Here is a 14,431-nt window from a genome sequence, read left to right as displayed (position 1 = left end):
GAAATTGGAGCCTTCATAGACTGCTGCTTTAGGAAACATTCTGGCAGCTTCTCAAAAGGATAAACATAGAGATATCATATGATTCAGTGTATCTGTTTTTTATTGTTGCTGTAACAAAATGCTACTCACTTGGTGACTTAAAACAAAAAATAATACAAAATTATTATCTTACAGTGCTGGAGCTCAAAAGTCTAAAGCAAATGTCAAAGGGATTCAAGGTCACGGCAGGGCTATGTTCCTTCTGGAGACTCTGGGGTAAATTCATTTCTTGTTTCTTCCAGCTTCTAGACTTGTGGGCCCTTCTATCTTCAAAGCCAGCAATGGCAAGTCAAAGTATTTCTCACACTTCATCACCCTGGCTCTTTTTGCGTCCTTCTTCCAGTTTTTAAGGAAACTTTGGATTACACTGGGCCTACCCAGATGACCAAGAATAATCTCTGTATTTTAAGGTGAGCTGATTAGCAAACTTAATTCCATTTGCCCCCTTAATTCCATGTCCAATTACAATGTGACATAACATATTCGTAGGTTCCAAGAATTAGAAAATGATGACCAAGTAGGCTTTATCCCCAGAATGCAGGGCTGATTCAACATCCGCAAGACCATAAATGTAATCAAATACATCAACAGATGTAGAAACAAGAACCACATGATCATATCATTAGATTCAGAGAGAACGTTTGACAAAATCCAGCATCCCTTCTTGATAAAAACCCTCAAACACCTAGGTATGAAGGAACATACCTCAAAATAGTAAGTACCATCTAAGATAAACCCAAAGCTAACATATTGCTAAATGGACAGAAACTAGAAACATTTCCCCCTGAAAACCAGAACAAAACAAGACTGCCCACTCTGACCCCTCTTGTTCAACATTGTGTTGGAAGTCTTAGCTAGAGAATTTAGACAAGAGAAGGAAATCAGAGGTATCTAAATAGGAAAAGAGGAAGTCAAGTGATCCCTCTTTGCTGACAATATGATCCTATACCTTGAAAATCCAAGAGAATCTGTCAAAAAACTGCTTGCACTGATAAAGGACTTTGGCAAAATCTCTGGGTACAAAATAAATGTGCAAAAGATAGTCGCATTCTTGCCAACAATAATCAGGCAGAGAACTAAATAAAAAGCACAATCCCATTCATAATAGCCACACACAAAAGAATTAAATACTTTAGCATCTTCCTAACCAGAGAAGTGAAAGACCTTTACAATGAGAACTACAAAACGACTCAACTGAACTGCTCAAAGAAATCCAAGATGACACAAATAGAATAATATTCCATGCTCATGGATAGGAAGAATCAACGCTGTTAAGCTGTCTATCCTACCCAAAGCAATCTACAGAGTCAAAACAATACCCATCAAATTACCAACATCATTCTTCTCAGACCTGGAAATGACAATACAGAAATTCATAGTCAAAACAATCCTTAGTAAAAGAAACAAAGCAGGAGGTATCACACTTCCAGACTTCAATCTTTACTATAAGGTTACAATAATCACAACAGCCTGCTATTGATACAAGAACAGACATATGGACCAATGGAACAGGATAGAGAGATTCTGGAAGCAAAACCTCAATTTCTCAATGAACTCATCTTTGACAAAGCCTCCAACAACAATCACTGGGGAGAGGAGAACCTATTCAGTAAATGGTGCTGGGAAAACTGGCTGACCACATGCAGAAGACTGAAACAGGACCCCTACCAATCACCATATACAAAAATCAACTCTAAATGAATCAAAGAGCTAAATGTAAAACTTCAAACCATAAGAACCTTAGAAAATGCAAGAGACATCCTTATGGAAATTGGAACTGGCAACCAATTCCTGATAAAAACCCCAAGTGCCCATGCCATTTGAGATAAGATAGATGAGTGGGACCTCATCAAACTGTACTAGTTTACACTCCCACCAACCGTGTAGAAGTGTTCCCTTTTCCCTGCATCTTCCCAGGATCTGTTGGGAACAGTGTTCCCTTTTCCCAGATCTTCCCAGCATCTGTTGGGAACAGTGTTCCCTTTTCCCAGATCTTCCCAGCATCTGTTGTTTTTTGAGTTATTGATGATGGCCATCCTGATGGGAGTTAGATGGTATCTCAGTATGGTTTTAATTTTGCATTCTTTTTGATGATTAGTGAGACTGAGCATTTTTTCATGTATCTGTTGGCTGCTCAGATGTCTTCTTTTGAGAAGTATCCATTCATATCTTTTGCCCACTTTTTATTTATATGGGCAGCCAGCAGACACATGAAAAAGTGCTCAGCCTCTCTAATCATCTTTCTGCAAATCAAAACCACACTGAGATACCACCTGACTGCAGTAAGAATGGCCATCATTAATAAAACAAACAACAATTTGTATACCTAACCCTGAATTGTACCCCACATATTTAAAATTAAAAAATAAAAATCAAACAGGTGCTGGTGAGGATGTAGAGAAAAGGGAATGCTTCTACGCTGCTGGTGGGAATGCAAACTGGTTCAACCTCTGTGGAAAACAGTGTGGCAATTCCTAAAAGAACTAGAAATTGACTTTCTGTATAACCTAGCAATCCCTCTTCTGGGAATACACCTGGAGGAATTTAATCACTGTACAAAAAAGATACCTGCACACACATGTTTATTGCAGCACTATTCACAATAGCAAAAACATGGAACCAACCGTGCTGCCCATCAAAACTGGACCGGATAAAAAAATGTGGTACATATACATGATGGAATATTATGTAGCCATAAATAAGGACAAAATTATGAACTTCACAGCAACTTGGATGGATTTAGAATCTATAATACTCAGTGATTTATTACAGAAACAAAGAACAGAGTACCACATGTTCTCACTCATAAGCAGACACTGAACATTTACCATAATACCTCTAAGAAAGGGATTGGCAGTAGCTGGAAACTGTGGAGGAGAGGGCACATAACCTTAATAAGGATACCTGATCTCAAACCAGGCAAAATGGAGACAAAAGGGAGGCCCAAACTTTACCTGTATGATGACCATGTTATACCTAATCCTGAATTGTACTCCACACCCTTAAAATTTTTTTAATGGAATATTATTTAGCCATAGAAAGGAATAATGGGGTGATACATATTACATCATGGACAAATCTCAAAAACATTATGCTAATTTAAGAAACCAGTAACAAAAGATGACATATTGTACAATTTCATTTTCATATGTCCAGAATAGGCAAATCCTTATAAACGGAAAGTAGATTAGTGGTTGCATAGGGCTGGTGGTGAGGGGAGGAAATTAGGGGGATATAAGGATGCTAATGACTGCAGGGTTTCTTTCTGGAGTAATGAAAATGTTTAGGCCAGGCATGGTAGATCATGCCTATAATCCCAGTACTTTGAGAAGTCAAGGCGGGCGAATTGCTTGAGCCCAGGATTTAAGACCAGCCTAGGCAACATAGTGAGAGCTTGTCTCTGCAGAAAAATCAGCCAGGTGTGCTAGAGTACACCTGTAGTTCCAGGAGTTTAAGACCAGCCTAGGCAATATAATGAGACCTTGTCTCTACAAAAAAATTTAAAAATCAGCCAGGCGTGGTAGTGTGCACCTGTAGTCCTAGCCATTTGGGAGAATTTGTGGCTGCTATGAGCTGTGATTGTGCCACTGCACTCTAGCCTAAGCAAAAGAGTGAGACCCTGACTCGAAAGAAGGAAAGAAAGAAAGAACAGAAGGAAGGGAAGGGAAGGGAGAGGAGAAAGAAAGGAAGGAAGAAAGAAAGAAAGAGAAAAAGAAAATACTCCAAATTCATTGTGATGATGGTTGCCCAACTCTATGGCTATGTCAAAAACCACTAAATTGTAAAGGGGTGATTTGTATGGTAAGCGAATTTCTTCTCAAAAAAACTGTTATTAAAAAAAATTAAGTCAGTCAGTATATTTCTGAAGGTGTGGGGCACAAAAATGAGGCAAGTCCTGATCCTTATTCAATTACATTTCACTGGTTGCTTTTAGCAATTGTTTTGCAGGGAATGTAGTCACCCAAATAAGTCAGCGTATAAAGACAGTTGGCACAGAAATGTGTTTGGCATCTCAGACCAGACACCAGCCCCAATTTTATGCACCAAAGGAATCTGACATTGCTCCCCTGCTAGGACGTGCTCCTGCTCTCCAGAAAGCCATGAAACAAGGCAGCAATTAAACATATGAAGTGCTCTGCTTTGAAAATATCTTTGAAAATGTCTTTTACTTTCCCTCTCTCTCGTTCCTCTCTCTCTCTCTCTCTCTCTCTCTCTCTCTCTCTCTCTCTCTCTCACACACACACACACACACACACACACACAATCATTTTGTACAAATTCTCCCCAGATATGAATACAAACACATACTCTTTTCTTCCTTTCACAGTTCAGCAAACAGCTTATTCATTTTGCTAAGAGCAAGCTTGTTGTAATCACTAGTAACAAATCACAGGCATAATTAGGACCCAAACCTAGCATAGCCAATTCTCTTACTTAAAAAAAAAATCTAGCTATGAATATTTTTATAAAATAAAAATAATTATTTAAATTAAAGTTTTAAATCCACTGACTGGTGAAAAGTTATCAAATTGAATCAAAACAAAAATCTTATATTCCAAAAATATTTATTATGAGAAATAAGCCAATCAATTGTTCTCCATTTTCAGAGAGTCAGACAAGAGAAAACAGAAATAGATTGTATCAAAGATACTTTTTCAAAAATAAAAAGGAATACTTTGTCCTTAAGGATGAGCAAGCCCTTTTTATAGGAAAGGTTATGAAATCTCCCTTTCTAAAGAGTAATGTCATTATATCACTTAAGATTAGATTTGACTAAATACAAAATAATAGCTTAAGCAAGACAAAGATGCGACAGGCAGTCCAGGGCTAGTAATGGGGGTTCTGCCCCACAAAATCCTCAGTGTATTTCTAGTTCACTGTTTCACCATCCCAAATACCAGGCCCCTATCCTCAAAGTCCAAGGTGGTAACCAGAACTCCAACAAACATATCTATATTTCAGGCACCAGTGGAAGAAGGAATGAAGAAACTGGAGAAGGGCAGCCAGTGTCAATAGTCCTTAAGAAAAATTCCAGGAAACTATCATGTGATACTTTACATCAGTCACATGGCCACACTGGTTATCATGGAGCCTGTCTAAATTCTGGGAAGCCGTGTGCCCATCTAAAAATCAGGGTTTCAATTGTTCTGGAAAGAGCAAAAAGGATACTGAAAAACACCCCATGGTCTCAGCCAGTGTCATCAACACCCACCTGTTTACTTTAGGCAAGGCCTCCAGAAGGTACTTCTTTTTTATAAAATTTATAAAGAGACCGAGAGAGAGAGAGTTTTCACACATTGTACAGTCAGAGACATTTAGTATCTTCCTATTCTCTACAATTCTGGTAAATTTGTAACGTTCTGCTTTAGGTTTGAGAAAGAATGCAATGATCCCAGCCCAATAATATCCATGAGCTTATCAAATAAGGACAGCATAAACAATTAATAAATAAAATTATCAAAATAAATAAGCAAGCAAATGAGTAAACAAAAAAATCCTTACACCCAACACATCCCTGCACTTAAGGCATACCAGAGGCAATTCACACACGACATCAAACAACTACTTAGTGAGCCCCACTGCTGAATTGGGTGAGTTCCAGTCTAACTCTGTGGGAAGAATCAGCTCTCCTAGAGGATTTGTTTTCTTTTTTTTTCTTTTCTTTTCTTTTCTTTTATTGTAGAGGTGAAGTCTCGCCAAGGCGGGTCTCGAACCCACGGGCTCAGGCAATACACTCACCTCAGCCTCCCAAAGGTGCGGGATTACAGGCTGAGCCACCGAGCCCAGCAGGATTTGTTTTTATCTGCAATTGCTCAAGTGGGTCCAGACTACCAATCTCCAGGTACAGTGAACAAAGTGGACTGTTCATTACCTCTGTCAGATTTAAATGGATTTGATTTCACTTAAACTGTTGTAAATGTGTAAGATGCTTTCTTGATATTTACTATATTTTCAAATAAATTAAGATATCATAAATACTTATGATATAATATATACTTGATCCCGGAGCTATTTCATTTTACAAGTGACATAATATTTTAACAATGCCATGTTGTGATATGTAGACGTCATAGTGTAATTATTCCATATGAGATCATCATTTGGCTATTTGCCAAAGCTAACTGAATCAAATATCCATGAAATCATTTAACTCCATGGGATAATTATGACAATGCATGCTTGTCTGCTATTCTGTGTTGGAAGAGTGATAACCAGAACCATCACTCCCCAGAAGATCATGAGGGTTCCAGAACACATGCTACCTTTTATGTTGTCATGTCCATGGTTGTGTCTGAGTTCACATCCTTGTCTTCTCACTGAAATATGGTGTTCCTGACTTACCATATCATATAGAACCTTGGACCTCTCTACATTAAAAGAGGACTCTAATACCATGGCCCTAGCTCAAGTCCCTTTGTTCAAGAAATAAACATGTAGAAACTTTACAAGAAACTTTAGCCAGTGCCTTGAATATGGAGTGATGAAAAGAGGCAAGCTGCTGGGAATTTGGGGGAAGAAGAAAGTAATCTCAGCCTAGAAGAAAGTATAGAGGAGATCCAATTTAAATTAAGGGGGCAAATATTCCCGTGCCTGGGTTGAGACAGTGGCAATGAGAAAAGCTAGATAGTGGAGGAGCCCAGGCTGCACCCAGGCTGTCAGAGAAGCCTAATGAGCCATAGGCTTAGCTGGGTTAAAAGTGGCTCTGTCCCTGATGTGCCCACTATCAGGTAACCGTTGGGCTCCACTAGACATAAAGCTTCGCTCAATTTCCATAGGCCTCCCTAGGAACCAGTTAATCCAGAAGGGTCCAGCATAGGAAACGCCATGGCAGTAGGGAGGTATCTGGCAGGATTCTGGAAGTAATCCAGCCATTAGCATCCTTTGGTCACACAGGTAATAGCTCAGGTGCAAGGAGATGCAATCACATCAGTGGGTATGGCAACCACCTCAGCTTAGAAGCCCTCCTGTCCCAAATAGGAGTTAATACCTGTGTCCCAGAACATAGATGTCAGGCTCCCTGAGGGGGAGGCTCCTGGTAACAAGAGTTACTGCACTTAGAGAAGCCCAACATCACGGCTTCCCAGCAGGTACTAATATATCTTGGCCCAGATGCATTTTACCAGTCAGGGGTTATTTTTACCATAAACAATGCTGCATAATACCACAACTGTCATGTCAACTTTATTAGACTTCCACAGGCACAGGGCTACAAGGTTAACCCAAATTTGTCCTCAGAGAAAGAGAAAGGGAAAACGCTATACTCCAAGTCCTCTTTAGCATGATAGCCAACAAAAATTAGCTCTGAAAATATCTCTGTTCCTTGAGTCAAAAACAGTACTTGGCACATGAAGATGCTTAGTAAATGTTTGCTAAAGAGCAACTGGATTAATGACAAATAATAATAAAGTGGTACATTCAACCACCTCTATGCATTCTCACTATTTTTCTGATCCTGGTAACATCAGACTAGACCCAGAAGAAATCATATACAGAGGGTATTTAACTGAAGGTGCCAAAGAGGTAAAGTCATTTCTCAAGGAAATGTTGATATCTATTCAAACTGGTAATAAAGAAAAACTGACTTATGGGTCTATGGAAGGACTCACAATACCCATCATTTACTGGGGGGGTCTGTCTTCAATCACTCCTCTTTCAAACTTTTCCATTTTTGTCAGTAACCTTTCAAATGCCAGACCTCATCTTTTCAGACCTTCATTACAAACCTTTTGGCCAGGCATAGTGGCTCATGCCTGTAATCCCAATACTTTGGGAGGCCAGGGTGGGAGAATCGCTTGAAGCCAGGAGTTCAAGACCAACCTGGACCACATAGTGAGACCACGTCTCTACAAAAAAATATTTAAGAAAAAAATTTTTTTAAAGCCTTCAATGACTGTTCTCTACTCACAAAATGAAAACCCAACTCCTTTGTACAGTAATCCAAGTGCCTAACGAAGAGCCCCAAGATTATCTCTGTCCACTGCCCACCTCAATTGCAGGTTGGGTTCTCGTTCCTAAATCACTTCTCACTCCCTGAGTGTGCCATGTACTTCCATTCCTTTGTGTCTCTGCTTTGACATTTTTCCTCTGTAGGAGTTCCCTTGCCTCTCTTTTACACTTGGAAAATCCTATTCAAGCTTTTAAGGTCCCATTTCCAATGTCACCTCCTACATGAAGACCTCTTTGACTCCTGAGATTCCATGCAAACTTAATCTTCTGTTTCTCCATTATACATTGTTTACACTAATAACACAGCATTTAGCAGAGTAGTGTTTATAGTAGTGGTACAGTAGTAATAGTAACTAACATGTATTGAGTACTTACTATAAGCTAAGCATCTTACATACCTTAACTCATTTAACCCACAACTACAACCTCATGACGTAAGGACTATTACTATCCTCATGTGTATGTCTAACTTCCCCAGAAAGCTCATGAACTCTTTAAGGATAAGGATAGTATCTATCTTTGTCTTTTTATTCCAAGAGTATAACAATGCTTAACTCATGGTAGCTAATTAATATGTGCTTGTTCACTGAATGACTAAATTAACGACTTATAACACAACTAGATTGTTAAATGTAATTAAATTTGTATTTTCTAAATATTTTTCTTTATGAATAAATATTTTAGGTTTTCCATAAAGCAGCAATTTAAATTTAGAAAATGTTAAAGAATCAAATTCATAAAATCTATCAAAAATTAATCTCTAAGGAATATGAATTTTTCAATTTCATCTTCTGATGCTCCCTCAAAATAAATGCCCCATTGACTCAAGTCAAATGTGGGAAAGACTTGAAACATTCCAGTGTATTTTGTTGCTCAGGATTCATTTTCTTATTGTAGACTAAAAGGGGGGGGGGAATTTCCAATTTTTTAAATTCTTAAATGACTTCTTGATTCGTAATTAGTCCAAAGAAATAAGATACCTTTTCTTCAACTAGAGAAGCAGCTATTGTTAATAAAAGGTGGAGTTTGGCAACAACAGCCCATGAGGAATATAGTGAGAAAACAACATTTTAACATTTATCATGTATTTTACATGTGTCCTGACATTTAACATGCAGTAATTCAATTTTTGTTGATCTGTACTTGAGGCAAGTATTATTCACTCCTTGTAGAAATAGAGGAAAGGAAAGGCCATATGATTTGTATGTAATCACACAGGAATTAATGGAACCTGAACTCGAATCTGGGCACTCTGGCTTAAACACGCCTGTTGTTTTCCCCGTTCTCTGCCGCCCTGGGTCCTGGTGCAGCTCTCCCTAAAACCTCATTCTTACCCTACTACCTCTTACTCCTGAAAGGAACCGCAGTTGATGCTTTAACACTTATACTTACCTTGCAAATGTGGTTGTATTTGAATTATTAAAGGATGAATCCAGGTTGGCCACCTGCTAGTTAGCTGTCCCTCACCCATTAAGGTTTGGCAACAGTAACACTAACAGCCAATACATATTAATCACTTTTAGATATCAGGCACTGTGCCGAGCACTTCACATACAATTCTGTTATGAGTTGAATTACGTCCCCCTAAAAAAAGACATGAAGACCTTAGTATCTCAGAATATGGCTTGGAAATGGGGTCTTACAGAGGTAATCAAGTTAAAATGGGATGATCAAGATGAGCCCTAATCCAATATGACGGGTGTCCTTATAAAAATGAGAAATTTGGACACAGAGACAGATACACACAGAGGGAAGATGACATGAAGACACACAGGGAGAAGGCCATGTGAAGACAGAGGATTAGAGTGATGCATTTACAAGCTGAGCCATGCCAGAGATTGCCAGCAAACCACCAGAAGTGAGGAAGAAACCAGAAAAGGTTCCTCTACAGGTTTCAGGGTGAGTATGGTCCTGGCAACACTTTGATTTCAGACTTGTAGCTTCCAGAACTGTGAGATAATAAGTTTCTGTTGTGTTAGGTCACCAGTGGGTGGTACTTTGTTACAGCACCCTGATCATTTTCACTAAATGATACGTTCGTGAGGCTCCATGACCAGACATGACTTACATATAAATTTTGAAATAAATATTACAATAACTATGTTGTCTCCAACATATAGTCAGTAGTTATAATCCTACAAGTATGCTATCTTTGCAATTTAATGCATTCAGATTAAAACTCTCACTAGGGATATCAACTAAAGCCTACACTGAATCCACTTACGGGACCCAGGCCGCTTTGAGCTCATCTCATTAATGGTGAGTGCTACGGCCTGAATGTTTGTGTTTCACCTTCCCCAAAATTCACATGTTGAAACCTAATCCCCAGTGTAATGGTATCCAGAGGTGGGGCTTTGGGAGGTAAGTAGGTCATCAGGACAGAGCCCTCATGAATGGGATGAGTGCCTTTATAAAAAGAAGCCCAAGAAAGATCCCTTGACCCTTTTATCATGAAGGGACACAATGAAAAGACATCTGGCCATCTATGAACCAAGAAGTGGGCCCTCGCCAGACACTGAATTTACTGATGGCTTGATCTTGGACTCTTAGCCGCCGGAACAGTGAGAAATAAATTTTGTTGGTATAAATGTTGTTTGTATATAAATGATGTTCATAAGTCATCCAGTTTATGATATTTTGTTACAGCAGCCTGAACAAACTAATACAGTGAGGTAAGCACATCAAAAGTCTGTTTGCACAAGGGGCTAAGGAAGAACTCATTCTGGAGAAAGGGGAAGCCAAGCACAATAGGAATTACCCAGGAACAAGGCTGTTGGCCTGTGGATTTCATCTTCATCTCAGTAACTTCTTGGAATCATCCCCAAAGGGAAGGACTGTCACCAAGAACACTAAAAGCATCACTGTGCTCATACTATAAATAAATTTTCAAAAAGACAAAAGGGCTTTCTTCTGTACTACGTGGGCGAGTATATGGCAGGAAGGAGTCACAGTGAACAGCCTGATGGTTGAAATGGAGGTATAAATAAGTGTGCCTGTCTTTGTTGTTAGTTTTTTGTGGGTTTTGTTGTGGTTGTTGTTATTGTTTTTGTTTTTTTAGTTGGAGTCTCACTCTGTTGCCCAGGCTGGAGTGCAGTGGCATGCTCATGGCCACCACAGTCTCGACTTGCTGTACTCAGACAATCCTTCCACCTAAGCCTTCCAAGTTGCTGGAACTACAGGCACGTGCCACCATGCCTGGCTAATTTTTTGATTTACTGTAGAGACAAGGTCTCACCAAGTTGCCCAGGCTGGTCTTGAACCTCTGGACTCAGGCAATCCTCTCGCCTCAGTCTCCCAAAGTGCTGGGATTACAGGCGTGAGCCACCATGCCTGGCCGAAGTGTGCCTGTACATGGGATTCAGACTTTTGAAAGTATGTGTATACTCATCAACAAGAGTACCTGCATAATCATTGTTTGTAAACCTAACCCTGAGTTGTACTCCATATCTTTATAATTAAGAATAAATAAAATTTTTAAAAGAGAGTATGTGCATAAAGCCCTATGCAAGTCCTAGAATAACTTGGGGTGGAGAGAAGAATATCAAAAGGGCTGGTGTCCTACAGATAGGGCACAAAAGTCATGAAAAAATGGCTTTAATTATATGTATTTGAAAGGTAACTATTATAATCAAGAAAAAAATATGCTTCTAAATCATTATTTTTATTATCTAGCAGACCTACTGTCCTGCCACTCATATTCCATATACCACTACTCTGTGAAAATTGCTATCAACTAAATCAGACCCTTAAAAAGAGCCCAGATAGCCCCCACTACAGTGACTCAAATAGCCACCCTCACAATCACATTTTACAAGTGAGCCCACATCTGGAGTTTGATCATACCAGTTGATTGACAGATTGACAGCACTGTCTACTAGTGCAAAAGATTATTACATAAGAATACTTCTGCCTCTGGTAGGAAGGAAAGCTAAATTCCTAGCTAAGATGTCATCTGGATTTATAACACAATACATCTTTCTCTAGATATTAGTTTTAAAATACTAGACATTTGATGGCAGCAGGTGCAGTTCATGGAAAAAATGATGACTTCAACAAAACATAGCTTAAAGATCTGCTGGGAATTTAGTCCAGTTTCAGAACACAGGGTAGAAGTGCCCTCTTCTTTTCTGTGATTTTGACTCACTTCCCTTATTTAATTTCCCCTTCAGTCCTAGGGAAGGCCTATAAAACTGAAAGAAAAAAGCTGCTAAACTACTATGAAGATATGATTCTGTCACTTTCCACTGAAGTTCTCTTTCCACTGCTGAAGGTGGAAAGAATAGCCTTTGTACAGTGTCAAGGATTTCTGCTGGTATTCTAAATTTCACCCAAACCTTAATGCCACACAATTAGCAGAATGATAATATATAATAAAACCCTTAAAAATCCCAAATTTGTTTTCCTTGTCCCTTCTAACAAAGTAAAATGAGATACAGGTTTCCTCTGATAGTCTCTGGATATCACTACAAGACTAGTGGTCCTCAAATGTCAGGATTTATGAATTACATGGAGTGCTTGCAAAAATATAGTTTTCTGGTCCCCACCCAAAACAATTTATGGTGTTGAGTGTAGGAATCTGTAGTTAATAAGTCCCCAAGTGATCTTGAAAACGATAGCTGCAGAACACACATTAGGAAATACTGCTATAAAATATGTATTTAAACTCAACCCACACTATATAGCTGTCAATTTAGCTATTCACCTACCCCAGTATCCAAACCACAACTAGACAGTGCTCCATGGTTCTCACTATAGTCACAGGAGCAGACAAGGGAACAAATGAAAAGAGATCAAGAAATCTTTCAAACTGTTCCTGGTAACCCAATGGGGGCCCCTCACTCAACCTTCTTCACCTCCTATTAAACAAAATAGATCAAGTACCTACAGGATACATAGATACGGGAAGTGCCCACACTTTTCTTGGGTTTGCTACTTTATGAAAGACACATTCTAACAAGGTCTCGACAATAAAAGATAGTAAAGAATCAAACTTGGACAGTCCAGCATTGATTTTCAACCACTGCAATCACCTCTCAACTCATTCCCTCCTAAAATCCAACCAGAAAAGGTGCTGAGGTGACTTTCAAGATTTTTCTAGGGTGACCAAATATCCTGGTTTGCCCAGGACTGAGAAAGTTTGTAGGATGCAGGGCTTTCAGGCATAAAACTAAGAAAATTGTGAGCAAAACTAGATCAAATGGTCCCCGACTCTCTCCAGTTCTAACTGTACCCCAAGGGTCAGTTCCTCAGAGCATGAGTGTTACAGCACCAGGGAGGCATCACATGGGGGCCTCAGACAGAGGAGGCCAGGTTGGCCAGGCAAAAGGCTCTCAGAGGAGAAAGAATTCTGGTCAGGTCACCACTCACTGAGAGGTTGTTCCTAAGTCAGGCCTAGGCCTACAAGTTCTGGGTTAAAGTAGAAAACTCAGAGCCCTTGAAGCCTACTTTTAAACCAAGAGCTCATAAAGATCAAGTCATATGAAGTTTTTGTTCTCATGTAAATCTCAGTCTCTAGAATCTCTTTTTTAAAAAATCTTTTTATTGTGGAAAATTTCAAACATATACAAAAGTGGCGAGAATGGCATAATGAACATCCACAAATCCATCATTCTGCTTTGCCATTAATTAACTTACAGCCAATCTCATTTCATAATACTGTCATCCTTCAGTATCTATGGGAGACTGGTTCCAGGACATCTCCCCCATACCAAAATCCAGGGATATTCAAGTCTCTGATAGAAAATGGCAGACTTCCAGCAAGATGGTGATGGGGCAGCCGGGTATATGAGACCCTCTACAAAGGAGAACACAGAGGGTCTCTGGCTCTCTCCCCGGGGGCTGGGGATCCCATCGTTGGCAACCTGCTCTTCACACAGAGCTCGGCCGTTGCCACTGCTGGGACATCGCAGCAGTCTGGACAGCCACTGCAGCCACAGACAGCTGCCGGCACCACTGCGGCCTCCGTGGCAGCCATAGCGCATCGCACCACCCGTGTCTGAAGCGATCCACAACTTCAGTCCTTGAAGCCCCTGCAGGCAAGATCTGCTGGGATCGCTGCCACCTCTGCTGCCACCTTGACGGCGTGCCGGCCGTGGGTCTCCTCCCGTGTGCCCTGAGGCAGGCTCGCATCTCTGTCCTTTGCCTGACTTCTGTCCGGCTCCACCCCCTCTGGGGCGAGCAGCTGAGATAGCAACACCTGCTGGCAATTCAAGGTAACAACACCAAAATGGGAAAAAGAAGCTTAAAAAACAGACACAGGCCAGATTTGAGTGGTGAACAGAAGGTGATCTGAACTGTCCTTCATAGCAGGCCAGGGGCAACTGACCTTAACTGTGAACTAATTTACCAGCTTGAGAAGACAGCTAGAAATCAGAGGTGAAAGGACATTGGACTTAAACGAAAAGTCTAAGTGTGTGCTCGATTGGTTGTGTTAGTTTAATGACTT

The 14,431-nt window shown here is 40.0% G+C and overlaps 1 protein-coding gene across 1 annotated transcript in view; it reads right to left on the bottom strand.

The window, feature by feature from the left end:
* Positions 1–14,185, bottom strand: part of GPR176 (G protein-coupled receptor 176) — a gene marked incomplete at its 5' end in the record, with an annotated part of 51,407 nt that extends 37,222 nt beyond the window's left edge. The window contains one exon of the mRNA XM_008053717.2: positions 13,778–14,185. Coding sequence (XP_008051908.2) covers positions 13,778–14,185 — 408 coding nt within the window. The remainder of the gene's footprint in view (positions 1–13,777) is intronic.
* Positions 14,186–14,431: the final 246 nt, after the last annotated feature.

Source organism: Carlito syrichta, unplaced genomic scaffold (genome assembly GCF_000164805.1).
Source record: "Carlito syrichta isolate Samal-C Ts95f unplaced genomic scaffold, Tarsius_syrichta-2.0.1 Scaffold288395, whole genome shotgun sequence".
NCBI lineage: Eukaryota > Metazoa > Chordata > Mammalia > Primates > Tarsiidae > Carlito > Carlito syrichta.
The sequence above is the reverse complement of the archived record's forward strand: the minus strand, read 5'-3'. Positions and strand labels throughout refer to the sequence as shown.